General features: G+C 45.8%; 1 protein-coding gene across 1 annotated transcript; it reads right to left on the reverse strand.

The window, feature by feature from the left end:
• Positions 1-1,159: 1,159 nt before the first annotated feature.
• On the reverse strand, positions 1,160-17,472 carry RCN1 (reticulocalbin 1). Its single transcript, XM_007530098.3, has 6 exons — positions 16,908-17,472; positions 10,767-10,960; positions 9,420-9,598; positions 7,459-7,519; positions 2,725-2,924; positions 1,160-2,264 (listed from the first exon to the last, which is right to left on the reverse strand). The coding sequence occupies exons 1-6, from the start codon at positions 17,150-17,152 to the stop codon at positions 2,157-2,159; spliced, it is 987 nt and encodes a 328-aa protein (XP_007530160.1). The 5' UTR covers positions 17,153-17,472; the 3' UTR covers positions 1,160-2,156.
• Positions 17,473-19,067: the final 1,595 nt, after the last annotated feature.

A 19,067-nucleotide genomic window follows, 5' to 3' on the forward strand; every position in this document is an offset into this window, starting at 1 on the left:
CAGCTTCCCCAGAGACACACCTTACTAGGGAAAGAGAGAGGCAGACTGGGAGTATGGACCGACCAGTCAACGCCCATGTTCAGCGGGGAAGCAATTACAAAAGCCAGACCTTCTACCTTCTGCAACCCTCAATGACCTTGGGTCCATGCTCCCAGAGGTCTAGAGAATGGGAAAGCTATCATGGGAGGGGGTGGGTTATGGAGATTGGGTGATGGGAATTGTGTGGAGTTGTACCCCTCCTACCTTATGTTTTTGTTCATTAATCCTTTCTTAAATAAAAAATTTAAAAAAAAATTGGACTAATACTTAACATTGGTTCAAAAATATAAGATTTCAAGGTGCAGATGCTTAAGTGTCCTTGTTAAAAAACTCAGAAGAGACAATAAAGAGAAGGAACACATCTAGGAAAATGCAGGCAGAAATTTGGAGGGATGCAACCATAGCTAAGGAATGTCATCTACCAGTGCTTGGGAGAAACAAGAATTTTCTTCTAGAACTTCTCCAGAGGGAGCCCAACCCTGCCAACATCTTGATTTCAGGCTGGTCTCAAAATGTACACTTCAGTTATAAGCCACTTATTTTGATCATTTAAAGGCAGTTCTAGGAAATTTCTCTCTCTCCCTCTCTCTCTCTCTCTCTCTCTCACACACACACACACACACACACACACACACACACACACACACACAGAGAGAGAGAGAGAGAGAATAAAACAGGGAAATGAAAATGAAAGAGGAACTTTAAAGTGAACTAGTATAATCTGGAAAGGTCTTGTTAAGAGGCAGCATAAACAGCAGGGAAAGATAGAAACAGGCTGGGGGTAAGGACCAATCTGCCAATGTCCATGTCCAGCAAAGAAGCAATCACACAAGCCAGACCTTCCACCTTCTGCATCCCATAAAGAATTTGGGTCCATACTCTCAGAGGGGTAGATGTTAGGGGAAGATGACCAAAGGGTTCTAAACTCCATTTCCATCAGGAAGGGGGTGGGGTTGGGGATGGGGCAAGACTACCTATGAAAGCTTATAACTCAGAAAACTATTACCTTGATATTACTCATGTAACACATCCTATTGTTCAACTCTATTATGAATAACATAATAGACATAACATAATGATAGCACATATGAAGTCAAATAACACAAGACCCAGTAGGAAATCCTCAGAAGGGATCCTTTATTGCATTCACACTCTGCTTAAAAGTTGAAATTTCAGTCTGTGAAAGTTGTTTAAACCAGTTTAGCCAATGTCTACAACATCACTTTGCCCTAATTCCATGGTTAAGTGATCCCTCTGAGGGGTGTGCATTTCTTGGGACAGGATGTGATGGGTTCCAGCAGTCCCTTATTCCTATCCATGATCATAAAGAAATGAATTTTAATTCTAATTCACTTTTTCACAAATCAGATCACATTGACATGTCAAGAAAAAAAGTCTCAAGTATTATAAAGTGTTTACCATTTTCTAATAGTTCTCCATGCCCAACGTACATCTTTTTTCTATCTCTAAGATTTCTTTTTTTTTCTTTCACATTATTTTTCTTGATTGTTTCTCAATGTAAAAACAAAAAACCCAAACAAGCATATGGATTTGCTGTGCACATTAGCAAGTCTGTACAGAAAAATGCAGTTTTTAGATGCCATTTTACAGTAACAGCCCAGAATACAAAATTAAGGAGAAAAAGCCTGAAATGTTGGAATTATTCTGAAATAAGCTTACGTAGGAGACTACCATGACTTAATCAGAATTTTCCCTAACTAGTCATCAGTGGTAAATGTAAAATATTTGCAGGTAAAATACATAATAGACATAATAGACATTCGACATATTCCCCACCAACTTCTAAAAAAAAAATTTTTTTTCAAATTTTATGCCAGTTTAGTTTAAACTTAACTGAATATGTCATATCTTTAGCAAGAAATCCCTCCAAAGCAACATAGGTTCACCCTGATTTATTAAGCTTTAAAGTGTTCTGAAAAATTCTTACTGAATTTACTATTTCCCAGTAATTACTGAATAATATGCATTTTTAACCCCAACCTGAGGCTGTAAGCTTACTTTTGGGGACACCGGTGCTATAAATGAAACAAGTGTAGCAACCATCTAAGATGAAAAAGGAAGCCTCTGGCAGTCTGCCATGTTATGGTAAATGGACATCAAAGTTCATCATGGTTTTTTGTCAGATCTTCCCCATAATTGGTAGCTTGGCTTCCAACAAACATATTCCAGTTCTCCAATATTTCCTCTTTAGTTAGCTTTTCATCCTGTAAGAAAAAGAAAGAGCTCAGTTACAAAAGCTGTGACAACGCTGTAATAGTTCAACATGAATTTTATGTCCATTGATTTACAACATGTGAAATCCAACATTTCAGGGACTTGGGAGGTGACTCTGCTGCCTGCATATGCATTTAGGCCTTAGGTTTGAACCTGGTGCCTCATTAAGTGAGGGAGCCAAGCCCTGGTCTTTCAGTTAAAAAAAAAAATTTAACTGAAACAAAAGGTGGGGAGGGGCCTCTCTAGTAATGTCTAGGCCTAATAAGCACCCTGTGGGTTATCACGGTATTGGCTTGAGTTGACAGGTTTTTAATGTAGGCCAAGAATGAGAAAAGTCAATATGGACATGGTTGCATGGGTCAATGCTATATCATCAATGAGGCAAACAAAGCTAATCTTATGTAAACAGTCTCTCCCTTCAATGAACCAGTGAAGAAGGATGTGAGATACCTTGTTTGTGTCAGACTCATACACCAGGTGCCTGGCTTCGGCTTGCGCATTGTCGTAGTCTTGGGGGAGGATCCAATGGCGAATCTCATCTTTGTCCAACTTCCCATCCTTGTTCAGATCCCGGAATTCATTGAACTGCTCCCGTTCTGACAAAACCCAATCTGGCTCAGGGCCATTCTCTTCATGGGAAAACATGTCCGCTGGAAGGGAAGGTCGTTCTTGGTGATGAAGACAAGTGGGAAGTCACAGAAAACCTGACTGCCTGAGTTTCTGCAAGGGGTGACGACCAATCAACAGACCTAACCCAAACAGATGGGCAGCTCCCTGGGCATAGTAACTACACTACTGTCTTGTATATAAGGACATCACAACTGTATATCCATTATGAAGGCTGCTTAGTGTAATAGAAAGAACCAAGCTAAGTGCCAAATGACTCCCGGTTCCTGAATTATTTTAGTGACTCGAATTGTTACCTAGTTCAGTGACTCTTAAATTGCCTCATCTGTAAAACTGGAAATCTTGGGAGTTGGGCGGTAGCGCAGCAGGTTAAGCGCATGTGGCGCAAAGCATAAGGACCAACGGAAGGATCCTGGTTCGAGCCCTCAGCTCCTCACCTGCAGGGGAGTCGCTTCACAGGTGGTGAAGCAGGTCTGCAGGTGTCTGTCTTTCCCTCCCCCTCTCTGTCTTCCCCATCTCTCTCCATTTCTTTCTGTCCTATTCAACAACAACGACATCAATAACAACAACTACAACAATAATAAAAAAACAAGGGTAACAAGAGAGAAAATAAATAAATATGAAAAAAAACTAGAAACCTTCTAAATCCCAAGATTATGAAGACCCAAGAGGACACTTTCTCAGGAAGTCCTCTACAACCTACGCTGGCACTATATAGTACTTTCTATGGTCCAGATACTATAAAAAATACTTGACATACATTTTTTTATTTGCTTTTCCTACCAGTCCTATATTGCAACACTTCCGTGCTGTGGTTACTTCTACTTTACAGGTGGAAATACTGAGGTTATAGCCTTCACCCAAGGACCCACAGCTAGTTTGAACTAAATATACTGTTTTCAAGTCATGGTCCCAGCTACTACATGCATTGCTTATGTTCTTCCAAAACGCTTTCACATGGACTGTTATTTCATTTTTGTAACCGATCTATATAACAGATTCTTATCTTCACTTTGTAGAATGACAGGGAGAAGGCTGGCAAAGACAGCTCACCTGGGAGGGCATCTGCTTTGCCATGCACACGAACGTGGTTTATGCCTTGCACTTGGGGAAGCTTTGGCACTCTGTTCTCTCTCTTCTCCTTTGTCTATATGAAAAAGTTGGCCCTGACCACACAACAGTAATGCTTTTTTATTATTATTATCTTTATTTATTAGATAAAGACAGCCAGAAATTGAGAGGGAAGGGGGAGAAAGAGGGAGAGACAGACACCTGCAGTGCTGCTTCACCATTTGTGAAGTTTCCCCCATGCAGGTGGGGACTGAGGGCTTGAACCTGGGTCCTTGCGTGTTGTAACATGTGCGCTCAACCAGGTGCACCACTGCCTGGCCCTTAACAGTAACACTTTAAAAGGCTACTTGATCTTCTTGTAAAAGGAGAGGGCCCACAGGTAGTTGGTTTTTTTTGTTTGTTGTTGTTGTTTTTGCCTCCACTGCTCCTGGAGGCCATTTTTCCCCCACTTTTGTTGCACTTGTTGTTTATTGTTGTTGTTATTGTTGGATAGGATAGAGAAATCAAGAGAGGAGGGGAAGAAAGAGGTGGGGAGAGAAAGATAGACACCTGCAGACCTGCTTCACCGCTTGTGAGCCCCCCTCCCCCACAGGTGGGGAGCCGGGGCTTGAACAGTGATCCTTAAGCGGGTCCTGGCACTTTGTGCCTCGTGCACTCAACCCGCCACACAGGTAGTTGGTTCTTAACAGAAGCACATCGTGAAAATTTTGGGGCAGTAGAGAGCAGGTCATGAGTAAAGGAAAAAGACAAGACATTGGGTTCAGCTAACACACTGGCCCCATGCCCTCATGTGCACCCATTATTTCCTGAGTCATGGCTGCTGCAGTAAGGGCTCACTGGTGCAGCTTATTTCCATCTCTGAAGGTGATGAACAGGCTGCCAGAGATCACGTGACTTCCCTACGGTCACGTGGTTCGGAAGCAGAGAAATCAGGACTCTTAATCCCACTGCTCTTCCCATAGTCATCACACCAGCTCCCCCTTTATCTCTCCCTGAAGATAAAGTGTCCCTGCCACCTGTTCATACACTGGCTTCTCTGACTGAAGGTTGTTCAGAATTCGATTTTCAAACACTGTGCCCCCACCTCCTCTCTGCTCACAGAAAAGAATGGAAGGCTTCTTTTAAGCAGAGTCATTCATTCGGAGCATTTTGCCCCTGACTTTGGCACCATCTCTGTGTGGAGTTCAGGAGAGCAAGGGAGAACACACTCTCTTAATCAAAAGTGTGACATCACTTTAACCAGCAAGGCTTTCCTGTCAAGCCCATCGCATCACCGCAGCTAAGGTGAGGTACTCTTGTCTTGGAGCCTTCCCTTCTTCCCTTGTCTGTGCATCAGGCAAGAGGCAGGGTCTGACAAGGGGGCTGTCAACATTTGTCATTCTACAAAGGCAGTGCTGCCAAGATCACTTTAATTACCCTGGTGGGAGTTAAGTCTTTTGAAATATATATATTTTTAAGAAAATATTTATTCCCTTTTGTTGCCCTTGTCGTTTTATTGTTGTAGTTATTATTGTTGTTATTGATGTTGCCATTGTTGGATAGGACAGGGAGAAATGGAGAGAGAAGGGGAAGACAGAGATGGGGAGAGAAAGATAGACACCTGCAGACCTACTTTCCCACCTGTGAAGCGACTCCCCTGCAGATGAGGAGCTGGGGGCTCGAAATGGGATCCTTACGCTGGTCCTTGCGCTTTGTGCCACCTGCACTTAACCTGCTGTGCCACTGCCCGGCTCCCGAGATGTAACTTCTAATGATTTAAAAGAAATTTTGCTCTGCATAACTGAAGGCACTTGTGTCTGATATGGCAAAATAATACAACCACAAGTCAGGGACTGATAACTTGGGCTCTATTTTTTATGGTGAAAGTTAATTACATGCCTCTCACAAAAATGGGTACCTAAATGGGTACAGAAGCATGTGCATTCTGACCCTCCCAGTTTTTATTTTATTGAGATCTGGGAAGAGAAAAGCTGTCATGAGAAGGCCGCCTACGGATGGAACCACATACCAAAGCACTGATGTAGCAACCAGAGATGATCAGATGGAAATGCTCCTGTTGCCTGTGCTACTCCTTTATCCTTGGGAGCTACCAGGCTGCCAGGAAGGGTTTTGGCCAGCAAGGGTGAATGAATTCTAACCCAGGTGCATTAATTTGAATCCTTCAGCCTGATAGCTATCAGGCCATTTTTGTGGTGGTGCTTAAGTAAAGCCCAGATACTGCTTTCCTGAGGAAAGGATTGTAAAACAGGGAGACTAAATGGTTATGCTATTGGGCAGTTGTGCACTCTGCAAAGGACTCATCTTTCCAAGAGAAAGCGCCTTTAAAAAAATTTTTTTAAATATTTATTTATTTTCCCTTTTGCTGCTCTTGTTGTTTTTCATTGTTGTTGTAGTTACTATTGTTGTTGTTACTGATGTTGTTGTTGGATAGGACAGAGAGAAATGGAGAGAGGAGGGGAAGACAGAGAGGAGGAGAGAAAGATAAGACACCTGCAGACCTGCTTCACCGCTTGTGAAGCTACTTCCCTGCAGGTGGAGCGCCGGGGCCTTGAACCTGGATCTTTACTCTGGTCCTTGTGCTTTGCGCCACCTGCGCTTAACCTGCTGTGCTACCGCCCGACTCCCCAACACCTTTCTATAATGAGCTGAGGCGTGGCAGTTGGATCGACCTTCCCGTGGTGCATCCCGTGAGTACCCATTCATTGGGGAAACTGACGATCCTTCCTAGCCGACTGAATCCACATGGATCCTAGTCACTTTCAAAGCCAGCAACAAGCAGCTCAACCTGACGCTGTTGACTGGCTACGGAAGAAGGGCAAACGCTAGAAGAAGAAGAAGTAGTAGTTCCTACTTACAGAGAGCTTCCAGGCTCTGATGGCCTAGTCTTTTTTTAAATTTTTATTTATTTATCTATTTATTTAGTTATTAGAGACACAGAGAAACTGAGAGGGCATGGGAGATAGAGAGGCAGAGAGACCTGCAGCCCTGCTTCACCAATCATGAAGCTTTCCTCCTGCAGGTGGGGACCAGGGGCCTTTGCACTGTAATGTGTGCACTTAACCAGATGCACCACCACCTGGTCCCATGGCCTAGTCTTGATTTGAGAATCTTTCCCCCCTGAGACTGTCCACTCTAGCCTCACTGTAAATCTATATGATCTCTAATCCCATCTGCAAAGGGAAAACTGGACCCTTCAATGGCAGGTACCCCTCAGAGCCACATATCACCTACTGGCCAGTACCTGGTATCAGTGGGCTGTCAGAAAAGCCATGATGTATTTTTCTATGCAAACATGCATCATAACTTTTCCGACAGCCCAATACATCACCAGGGCTGGCCTGACAAGTCCCTCCCCACAGAAAGTCACAACAGTGGCAGATTTGCAGCTGTTGCTAAAAGAGACATCTGGGACCAGCAGCCAGACATGGGGGTGGGAAAATGTTGCCTATTTGGAACAGCTGAACAAGACTCTAGGCTAGCACTCACCAATATACTCATCTTGATCCACAAACCCATCCCCATTCTTGTCAATGTCCTCCAGGGTCTCCTAGGCAGCAAAAGAGAAAAGAGAATAATGCAAGATGACTATGTGCTCCTGGTAAATCTGAGAACTCTATTATTCTCTTTGTCCAGCCCTTAGGACTGAATGATTGATGACTTCTGGGTTATTCTCTTACCTCCCTGGGCATTAGTTTCTTATCTGGAAAATAAAGGGTGGGGGTGGGGTGAGGATGGAGTGGTTTGTCTCTCCTCCTCTACCCCACAATTAAAAAATATATATATATTTATTTTCCCTTTTGTTGCCCTTGTTGTTGCTATTGATGTCACTGTTGTTGGATAGGACAGAGAGAAACAGAGAGAGGAGAGGAAGACAGAGATGGGGAGAGACAGACACCTGCAGACCTGCTTCATCACGTGTGAAGTGACTCTTGCAAGTGGGGAGCTGGGAGCTTTAAACTGGGATTCTTAAGCTGGTCCTTCGTGCCACGCGCACTTAACCCACTGTGCTACTACACCTACTTCAAATGAAAATGTGCCTGTAAGCACAGAGGAGCTCTGGTTTTCTCTGGCATTCTGACCATCTCTCTGGCTGAAATATCCCCTGGTGAGAGGCCCAGTTTGAGAACTACTGGGCCAGGTGCTCACAAAGACAAATTCCAGTTCTACCTGGGCTATGAACCCCAGCTGGTGTCAGAAAAATGCGAAAACAGCACAAGTGAAAAATATAAGTATCTATCTTTTGAATGCTTTAAGTTCTGTATTTAGTGAACTTGAAATCTTAACCTGGCTTTTTCATAGGGTGAGGAATTAAAAGAGCTTCTTGTCCTGTCCACTGTCACAGCAACTCCAAGCCCTGTGGCAGGGCAGGGACGGGGACAGGGCCAATAGCTGGCCCAGAAATAAAGTTAATCCAGAGGCATGTGATCCCTCTGATAATGAGAATCCCCATGTTCATTACCTTCTGGCATGTAAGCCACCATAAAATGGCCATCTGGTTGTAAAAGTAAATGATTTTGAGGCCCAGTGCCCAGTCTTTAGGGTCATGGCGGCCACAGGCAAGAGTGGACCCATCTACCAATGGGACAACCTGAAAGTTTTGACTTGGTTATAAAAACGAACAAACAAACTGCATCCACTTATTGTTCAGGACTGAAGCAACCAGAATGACTGATCATGGGCTACCTGCCTAAGAAACAGATAATGACATCTATTTTATTACCATGCAAGTGAAGATATCTGGGACCCAAAAAGACAGTGTGACAAGTAGTTACACTCCACTCATGTCCTTATAAACCATGCTGTCCCTCAAAGCCTAGGATCTGATCTTTTCACCTTCCTAAGACCCATCTCTAGGGGAAACAGCCTTTTCAAGCATGGCTTTAAGTTTCCATATGACTTAACAATCCCATGCATTCCACTTTGGTTGAAATGGGACAGCGAATTGCTCTCTCCATCCATTTGTTCTGGGCACACAGCCCAACTCTATTTTCCTGCCTCCTCATATCTATGAAGAGGTGGTAGAATGTAAAAGGAAGGGATGTGTCCGTTTCTTGCCAGAACAGTGCAGATTTATCCTCACTCCTTCTTTCCTTTGTTTACTAGCTAGTTATTGCCAGAATGACCCTGAAGTCACAAGATGGATGTAGCCTGGGTGCCTGAAAGCACTTGAAGAACTGCCCAGAAAATTTACCTGACTGGGCCCATCTGTGTTAGACTCACTAGAAGCAAGAAAGGTTTGGTTCTGTTCGATGGCTTGGATCAGAGCTATTTGCTACGGCAGCTAGCCCTCCCTGGTAATTTCCTGTGCAGGCAGGCATTCCCAATGTATTCCACTTCACAGTCCCCCAACTCCCCTCAGACTGAAGAGCATTCTCTCTTTGGAAGCAACTAGACCTGAGTGCAGCACTCGTTTTGGCCTTTTCCCACTCCCCAGCTTTTTAGCTTACCAGAACCACAATTTCCTTCATATGCTCAAACTCCTCAGGGTGTAGAAAGGCAGTGAACTCCTCCCGGGTGGCTGTCTGGTCCCCATTGAGGTCTGCCGCCTGGAACCTTCTCTCATCACGTGGTAGCATCTTTTTAAAGGTGTGATGATCTGAAGTGTCTTGAAACTCTTCAGGATTTCCTATGGGTTGTGTGCAGAAGTGTGTCAGCTAGGCTGCTGTGGAAGGCCTCTCCTTTCAGATCATTCGTCCTTCAAGCCCAAACAGTACACATGGGACAATAAGGGCCAGCTGTAGAGTGGTCTGTGTACCACTGTGCTGCAGAATGTTTCTAGCATCTCTCCCTTCACTTTCCCCAGAATCCAGACTCCAATGACACTTCTGTGATATGATGACAGGTGGGTAAAGGCAGTGGCTTTAACCACACTGCTCTTCTCGTACCCTTACTTATCTAGAACCTGCTGAGGACCCCTAATAACACCAGCAACTGCAGTTATAGTGCTCTGAGCTGACTTTTACAGATAGAAAGTGTGGGGTAGAGACAGAGACAGAGGGAAAGAGACCAAAGCTTCCTTGACTGCTGTGGCGACGAGGCTTAAACGTGGGTCACATGCATGGCAAAGCAGCACACTATCCACGTGAGCTATTTTGCTGGCCCCACCATGGACATTTTACCTAAGTGCTTCTGCCTGTTTCTAGATCTCCCTTATTGTGGCTGTCACTGAGTACATCCTCAGCTTCCTTCAAGCCTGCCTCCTTGCTGAGTCAGCTCTGCCACTCATACCCAGTGGGTTGGCACTTTGTGTTCTGCATAACCCTCCATCATTCCTGCAAATAAGCATATTTATGTCTAAATTCCACCCAGAGCAGCATGAACTGCTGCACGGCCCCTGCCCCTCCAACTTCCCCACCTTTTCTACTCTTATTCATTTCTCTCTCTCTCCCTCCCATCCTTCAAGGCTCAGCCCCATGACCCTCCACCAAGAAGTCTTTACTGATTGCTCCAGCCCACACAGTTCTTGCTACTTAAAACCAGGCAGCGGTGTGAAACTGTATCACATGTCTACACTATGCTTTGTTCTGTGTGTGCAACTGAGTTCATAAATTCAGGAAGAACAGTAACCTAACTCATTTGTTAAGGCCTCTGACCCTCTCCCTGCTCATCACCTACAACTTCACTTGGAAGCAGCAACTCCAACAGTCTTAGTAAGCAGAAGGAGATGTTACACAAGCAGATTCTACTTAAAAGGAAGGTTATGACATTTCCCAGGAGGGGGTGACTATGATGAAGTGAAGCGATTCTTGTTATGTGGGCACCAGCTGTGTGACAGTCTCTGTAGCACCTCTTACCTAGGTAGTAACCATAGGTGGCTTGTTTGTATTCTTCCCAGGAAATCTGATCATCTTTGTCCCTATCATAATCCTTCCAGACTTTAGCAACATTATCATAGATGTATCTCTTCTGCACCCTTTTGATCCAGGTTTTTAGCTCTTCAGTGGTGACAAAGCCATCCCCATCACTGTCGATTCGATCAACAATCTTTCTGTAAATAAGTGAATAAATAAAAGTCCATAAAGCTATTATCAAGATTTGCGTAGTAACTGAAAAGGATCAAGCATCTGCAGATTCTAAAAAGCATAAATACTGAGACAAAATTTTAATGATCTCACTGTGTTGGACAGGATCTTAAAAGTTTATCGTATCTATGGATGAGAGATATATGTGTGATATGTATATTCCCCACCCCTCAATCCAGTGGTAATGACAGCCACTATGGAAAGATATACGCCTCTGGCCTGGTAAACTTGAAGATGGCCTAAAAATCCTTTTCAACAGTGCTCTATAGATGGAACCTATAATGATCAGAGAGATGATTTGTTAGATGAAACCTAGCAGTCTGTCCTGATATAGTCCAGCTCCACCATTTTAAAGTAATGGAAAGTGAGGGTGCAAAAAAATTGGATGACTTTGCTTAGAGCACACCACTAGTATTTAATACAACTGTGAGGAGAAGCCATGTCTTCTGGCTTTAAGTCCAATGAAAACAAGGACGTTTTCTGTTAGGAAAAATAAAGTGAGTTCTCTGTGTTTTTGTTTAAACACACTAATTTGGACTCAAAGGTTTTAAACATAAAAGCAGGAGGCAGGTTTTAATGCAAAAAGATTTTAATGCCTGAGACTCACAGGTTCCAAGTCCAACACCCAGCACCACCATCAAGCCAGAGCTGAGCAGTTCTTTGCTAAAAATAAATTAATGAATATAAAATAATAGTCATAATAACATGATGATGATGTTGATGATGATGATTCAGGGCCTGAGAGGTGGCACAGTAGGTAGTGTTAAGCTTAGAAGCATGAGATCTTGAATCTGACTCTAAGCACTGCATGTACCAGAGATGCTCTGTTCAGGCTCTCTACATCTCATTAATAAATAAATCTTTAAAAAAAATTTGGAGGCAGCTAGTTCTTGCTAGACCAAGTAGTAGAGATGAATGGCTCTTGGCATCACAGAATCTATTCAAGAAAACAGACCAGGAAAGCAGACACAGGGGCCTAGACTCCATTTTCATGGTGAAAACCACTGGAGTGACCTTCTCCATAGCTGGCCTGGTTCCGGTGGTTTCTCCCTGGCCTCTATCAAACAGCCCCACACCCTCTTCCAGAGCAAACTTCAAGTAAGCATTCATTAGGGTCTACCTTGAGGCCTGAGGGTTCCAAACTAGAAGTACTACCCGCTGCAGAGAACTTCAGAAACACCCACAAGATATCTGTAAATGTTTAAAGAAAAGTTCACTCAATCTTTTTACCTTGGATAAGGCCTTACAAGCTAATGGGGGATCCCCACCTGCAGAGAGGTAGTTTCACAAGTGGTGAAGCAATGCTGCAGGTGTCTCTCTGTCTCTCTCCCTCTCTATCTCCCCCTTCCTCTCAATTTCTGGCTGTCTCTATCCAATAAAGAAACGATAATAAAAAATTTTTTTAAAAAAAGGAAAAGAAAAGAAGGGGCTCAGTGGTGATGCACCTGGTTAAATGCATATATTACAAGCTAATCGGATTCTTTGCTTTGGGCTGGAATTTCATCAACTTAAAGTTTTAATGATAAAACTTTCTGAATGGAAGTTCTATCTGATGGTCAGTCTTTGATTAATTAGAAGTAAGAAATGAGGGCGGGGGTAAACAGCATAATGGTTTTGCAAAGAGACTCTCATGATCGAAGCTCTGAAGTCCCAGGTTCAATCCCCTGTACCACAATAAGCCAGAGCTGGGCAATGCTCTGCTGTTTCTCTCTCTCTCTCTCTCTCTCTCTCTGCATCTCTCTCAAAAATAAAATAAATAAAATATTTTTAAAAATCAAGAAACAATAAGAAATAAGAAATGAGTCTGCTAGTACTTAAGTCTCCATGTCCTACCTGAACCTGGGCAGCCCAAAGCCTCCTTCTCAGGAAGGTGAAAGTGTTCTAACAGCTTAAAGTTTGCCAGTTGCCATTCTGACAAATTTCAAGACTAGTAGATTAAACTTCCCTTATTGTCAGGCTTCCTTCTGGGAAATCAGAGCAGGAATCTTTCAACACAGAGCAGTATTCAGCCTCCCTACTATGTGCCAGGCATTGCTCCAACCCAGGGGACACAGCAGAGATATGCCCATCAGTTATGCAAAGCTGACTGAAGAACAGATCTGCGGGCCAGGAGAGACCCTGTGTCAGGTGTATACAGCCTTTCACAGACAGGCCAGCATCTGACGTAGGCCAAATAAAAACCCAAGATGGAACTCAGTCTGGCATATAAGAGGAGCTTAGTATGTGCTTGTTGGCAGAATGAATAAAACCTTAACCTTGCCCTTCAAAAACCTCAGGAGTGAGATGCTGAGGAAAGCATACTGCTATCAGAAAACCTGCATTCAGTGAGTCAGGCAGTAGCGCAGCGGGTTAAGCGCAGGTGGTGCAATAGCGCAAGGACCGGCATGAGGATCCCGGTTTGAGCCCCCAGTTCCCCACTTGCAGGGGGGTTGCTTCACAGGCAGTGGAGCAGGTCTGCAGGTGTCTATCTTTCTCTCCCCCTCTCTGTCTTCCTCCCATCTCTCCATTTCTCTCTATCCTATCTAACAATGACAGCATCAACAACAACAATAAAAACAAGGGCAACAAAAGGGAAAATAAATAAATATAAAAAAGAAAGAAAAAGAAAACCTGCATTCAGGTGCTGTTTGCTTTGGGGCTAATGACTCCCCCAGCTCTAAAATGGAACATCTGTTTTACAAGAGAAGCTATAAGGAATAAAAGAGAGAATGTATGCCTTTCCTAAGCAGAAGGGAAGCCTAGGCCACAGTGGATAGAGAACTCAATAGACACCCAATAGGTACTAGAATGAGCAAAGCTTCCCTACAAAGCCTTATACAACCTAGAGATCTGTCTGCAGCCAACAAGTCTGCCCAGTTCTGCTATAGACAATAATGCTATAGGGACCAACAGCCCACAGGTGTCAAAAGAGAAGCCAGGGGGCTGGGTGGTGGCACAGCTGGCTGAGTGCATACATTACTGTGCACAAGGTCCCAGGTCCAAGCCCCCCGGTCCTCACCTGCAGGAGGGAAGCTGTACAAGCAGTGGAGCAGTGCTACAGGTGTCCTGTTCCCTCTCTCTATTCTTCCTTCCCTCTTAATTTTTCTGTCTTAGCAATTTAATATTATTTTTAAAATCTTTTTATTTACATATTTATTGTTGGATAAGAGATAGAAATTCGGGGGCCAAGTGGTGGCACACCTGGTTGAGTGCACATGTTACAATGCACAAGGACCCAGGTTCAAGCCCCTGGTTCCCACCTGCAGGGGGAAAGCTCCACAAGTGGTGAAACAAGGCTGCAAGTGTCTCTGTTTCTCTCCCTCTCTTTCAATTCCTGGCTGTCTCTATCCAATAAATAAAGATTTTTTTAAAAAATTTAAAATATAGAGAGAAACTGAGAGGGGATGGGGAAATGTGAGGGAAAGAGACAGAGAGAGAGAGAGACACCTGCAGCCATGCTTCACCACTTGTGAAGCTTTTCCCCTGCAGGTGGGGATGGGGGGCTTGAAACCTGGGTCCTTGAGCACTATAATGTTTGCGTTTAACTAGGTATGCCACCGCCTGGCCCCTCTCTTAGCAAATTGTTAAAATATCAAAGAAACAAATAAATAAACTAGAGAGAGAAGCCTGAAGTAGAGGTCCCTATGTAAACTGGCTCTGATTTTAAGACTTGGCAAGTATTTACATTTTTCCTAAGACTTTGCAACTGCAATCAGCCTGAGTCCCCATGTCTGGTCTTCAAGCTATCAAGTTTTCAGAATCTGTAGTGACCGAGCTTGTCTGGACCCAGCCACCTCCCACAGCACCCAGACTGCTGCACCAGGCACTGTGAGTGGAAAGGAAGCTTTTCCCTCACAGCTACCTCCCAAACTGGATCCATTACTTCCAGCCGTCCAAGCCTTCCAACCTCCAGCTCAGGTTACTCTTACTCGCAAGCAGTATGCCCACCACCTAGCCTGTGGCTCAGGCCAGAGACCTAGTTGTGACCTCCGATTCCTCCCTCTTCCTCCTGCACTCTGGGAATGACCACTGCCAGTTCCCCCTCCCACATGTGTCTGGGTTCAGCCCATGGTTCAGCCCATGGTCATCAGGAATCAGCCGGGCCAAGTTCAGGCACTCAGTTCAGTTCTTGGTTTTTCTGCCACTCTGATCTGCCTCACAAGTTTTCAGGACCAGGGCATTTTGACCACATAAAATGTAACATCTAATCTCTATCTCACTGGAGGCCCTTCCTTTTCTGCCCTTAGTTTCACCTCTACTCCAATCTGCCACTCCTCAACATCGGTTTGCTGACCCAACAGTACCCTTCACCACACTCCCCCCCACCACCATGGATTTGGAAACTTTAAAAGCAGATTGTTCTCTTTAGGGAGAGCTTCCCCTGCAACCCCCGAGTCAATCCACACATGCTGATGGGGTGATATCCTAACTACCTCTCCCAGGTCCCTCTTTCCAAAACCTGGATGAGGTCACTGAAGTTTTTACATGGAATTCCCACAGCAACTATGGCAGTATTTTCTGTACCTCTCCCACATTTAAGTACTTTTGAGGTCTAAACATGAGGTTTGCACTTTGTACCTGTCAGGTAGTGAAGGCCCTCACTGGTCACAGTGGCCATTCGAATGTGTGGCATCAATAAATGAGTGAACAAATGCAAACCAACTCTATCAGTATTTACTCTCACCACCAGGTTTACTGGTCTAGAACAAGGCATTAAACTGGAACCTGTAGGACTACAGTCTCCTACTTTGAATCACAAAAACTCTTCCCTCAATAATGTGCAAGTACCATCCAGGGCTGCAGAATAAATCAGCCTCCAAGCACCTCTGAGCAATACAAGAGACAGACTTCATCAATGGCCACCATTGTTCTGTCCCAGATCAGAAGAGAGAAAGCGCTTCTCTCCACTAAATAAAAGGTGACTGTTCAAAGGTGACTTCGAAGTTCAAAGACCCTTTTATTAGAGTAGGAACATAGTGCACCTACACAATAGGTATAATATGGCCTCTTTCTAGGCAACCACATTGGCCTTTTGTTGTTCCTATCAGCAGAAGGATGACTAGGTTCTTTTTGATGTAACAGGACATCAAGAGCCTCCATGTCCAGCAACCTGGTTCCAACAGGCCTGGTGCCCAGTAGGCAGGGCTACTGAGATCCTCCCAGCCGTCTCCATCTGGGACCTGATCGCTGCTGATTCCTATATGGAAAGGATTTCCAGATAACCTCTGCACAATACTTTAGTGTTTCCGCAGGGGGCCTGGAGATGGTGTTCCAAAGTTTTCTGTCTCCCAGGTTTGGTTACTGACTCACCTACCATCACCTGTGTAATTCAATTCGCAACACACCACTATATACCCCTCAATTTTTTTTTTTTCCTTTCCCTCAATGCCAAAGAATTGGCTGCTTCCACAGGCATCCGCCAGTAATAGAAACTAAGGAACCAGGTTTCATTCCCCATCCCTTCAATTGGAAGGCAGGCCCACCCAGAAACCCGCCAAGAGTCAAGTCTCTCTTTCCTCTGTCCCCTTCACCATTAATGTTCAGCCATGAGACCTTAGCAGTGTCTCAAACTCTCCTCCTCTCCTGAGCAGAAGAGAGAAACTGGGAGGCTGCGAGTGAACTCCTGCTACTAAGAAGCCACAGTGGAGAAACTCTACTTTGTACATCAGTCCCCTCCCTTCTGATGCAACTAAGGGGACGGGGCGGGCCCTCGCCGTCCTGGCTCCCGCGGCTGCTGCCACGTTCTCGCCTCCCGGCGTGGCGGAGTGCACCCTGGGGTCCCGGCGCCCGGCCCGCCCCACCCGGCGGCCCCCGCCCTCGCTCGGAGCGCTGGATTTCTCTTTCGTTTTTGCGGCTCGAGTCCCGCGTGGCTCCTGCCCGGGTGGCCCCGCGGACACCTGCGGCGCCCCCAGCGCGCCCGGGCAGCGGGCTCACCCCAGCCTCTCCTTGCTCTCCTCCGAGGTGAGCTGGTCGAAGGTCTTGGAGTCCTCCTTGCCCAGGAAGGCCTCGTGGTCGTACTGGAAGCTCTGGTTGTCCTCGGGCGGCCGCTCGCCCAGCTCGGAGTCGGGTCGCACCACGCGCTCCTTGCGCACGGTGGGCTTGGCCCGCAGCGCCCGCGGCGCCAGCAGCAGCGCCAGCAGCAGCGCCACGGCGAGTCCCGGGCAGCGGCCGCGCGTCATGGTCGCGAGCAGAGGAAGGCGCCGGGAGACACCGAGCCGGAGAGCAGAGCGGCTGCGACTCGGCAGTAGGGGCTCGGAGCGCCGGCGGGCTGGGGCTGGGGCTGGCGCGGGGGACGGGAGGACCAGCCCCTCAGCCAGCGCCCGCCCCGTGCCCAAGCGGAGGGGCGCGCCCCGGGCGCCCGCTAGGAAGCCTCAGGCTGCCCGGCTCACGCGCTCATTGGCCGCCGGGCTGCGGAGGGGGGGGGGCGGAGGGGGGCCGGCTTGGCGGAGCCACGTCGCCCGCGGGCCTGGGTGGTGGGCGCGGGGCTGGAGCTGTGTCCCGGCCCCTCCCCGCGATCGCGTCGCAAGGGGGCGGGCCCTGGCCAACCCGCTTGGGGACTGGAGGGCTCCTAGGAAGTCCGGGAAGAAGTTCTTTGTCATGCAACAGATGTTCCGGATAAAATTCCCTTCCTTAGGGGCTCGAAAGAATAGAAAGGAGGGAGGCGCGCTGCCTGTGAAGTCCTGCTGATAACCCAAACCTTAGCCCCAGGCCCCGCCCCAAGATGCAGTCCGAAACCAAACTCCACTCACCCAAACTTGGAGTTGCATTACAAACACTGGAGGCTATAAGGAGTCCAAGGTGGTCGAGGTTTCCTAGAAAAAACTTAGTTGTCTGTCTCTGCTCTGTGCCCTGGGACCCATCTAAAGGGACCTGCCAACAGTCCCCCCCCCCCCCCAGCCCTCCGCACTCTAGCTCAAAGCCCCGTTTCCCCTAAGAAATCAGGATTTCAGATGGTAATGTATTCATTTCTAAATGAAACGAATTCATTATACAAAAGCACCACATAACTCAGATATTATCTGCACATTGAATTTAGAGTAGTTGTTGCCAGAAGCTCTAGAACTTTGCAGTAATGGAAATGTTCTATGCCTGCACTGTCCAGAAGGTAATGCGTACTGAGCACACTAGACATGTCACTGGTGTAATTGCCATTTAATTAGTGTGAATAAACATTTAGATTTAAGCTTAAGTATTCACATGTGGCTAATTATTACATTGGACGGTTCAGGACTAGCGTAAGTTTTTCTTTCTTTCTTTTTTTAATAGAAAACTTGTTAGAGAAGAGAGAGACAGGTAGAGAAAGACACCTGCAACACTGCCCCTGAAGCTTCCACCTTGCAGGTGAGGTAGGGCAATGTTCTTTTTTGGGGGGATGATAACCTTTTAAAACTCACTGAAACACATGGGCCCTCTATCCTAGAAAAATGCATTTACCTATGTGGATGTCTGATTAAAATGCCAGAGGATTCATGGATCTTTGGAAGCTCCACTGGTGAGACTCAGGTCAAGAATATCTAGGAAACTTACACTGTAATTGAAGGGGAACCCACCTTTCAGCCCTGCATAGATGTACTCCCAGAACTTCGCAGCTCCCCCTTCCTTTTGCCCCACTTCACCACCCCCATTCTTGAAAGGCTAGGGAAAGTTCACTGAGCTGTGCTCCTAGCCCTTGCACTAAGGATGTTAGGACATTACCAATAGTCATATAGGTACCTTTATATATACATACAAGTACCTTCATTACAAAAGCTGCTTTCAATTCATTATTGTTTGCCCAGCATGGCCTATGCCCTGAACTGCGTGCTAAAGATACAACAGGGAACAAGACAACTGTAGTCAGGGCAAGGAGATAGATCCACTGTAAGGTGCCTTCCTTGCCTTGTGTGAAGCTCAGATATGAGCCCTAGTGCCACATAGGATTGCCGTGACACTGCGGATGCTCTCGTGCAGTGGTATCTCTCCTCTGTGTCTCTCCATCTGAAATAAAAGAATGAAAAGGACTACCTGAAAGCAGTCAAGTAGCATAATATGTGAAATCCTGGCATGGAACAAATAAATGAATAAATAACGAAATCTTGGTTTCTGCAGAGCTGT

This window comes from Erinaceus europaeus, chromosome 17, assembly GCF_950295315.1.
Source record: "Erinaceus europaeus chromosome 17, mEriEur2.1, whole genome shotgun sequence".
NCBI classification, from domain to species: Eukaryota; Metazoa; Chordata; class Mammalia; order Eulipotyphla; family Erinaceidae; genus Erinaceus; species Erinaceus europaeus.

Excerpts from the sequence above, each read along its gene's own strand:
- RCN1 (XM_007530098.3), bottom strand. The coding sequence starts at position 17,152 with ATGACGCGCGGCCGCTGCCCGGGACTCGCCGTGGCGCTGCTGCTGGCG. Across the intron at positions 7,520-9,419 it reads TGAAGGAAATTGTGGTTCTG|GAGACCCTGGAGGACATTGA; the intron begins GTAAGCTAAAAA and ends TTTGCTGCCTAG. Across the intron at positions 2,265-2,724 it reads ATGAGTCTGACACAAACAAG|GATGAAAAGCTAACTAAAGA; the intron begins GTATCTCACATC and ends TTTTTCTTACAG.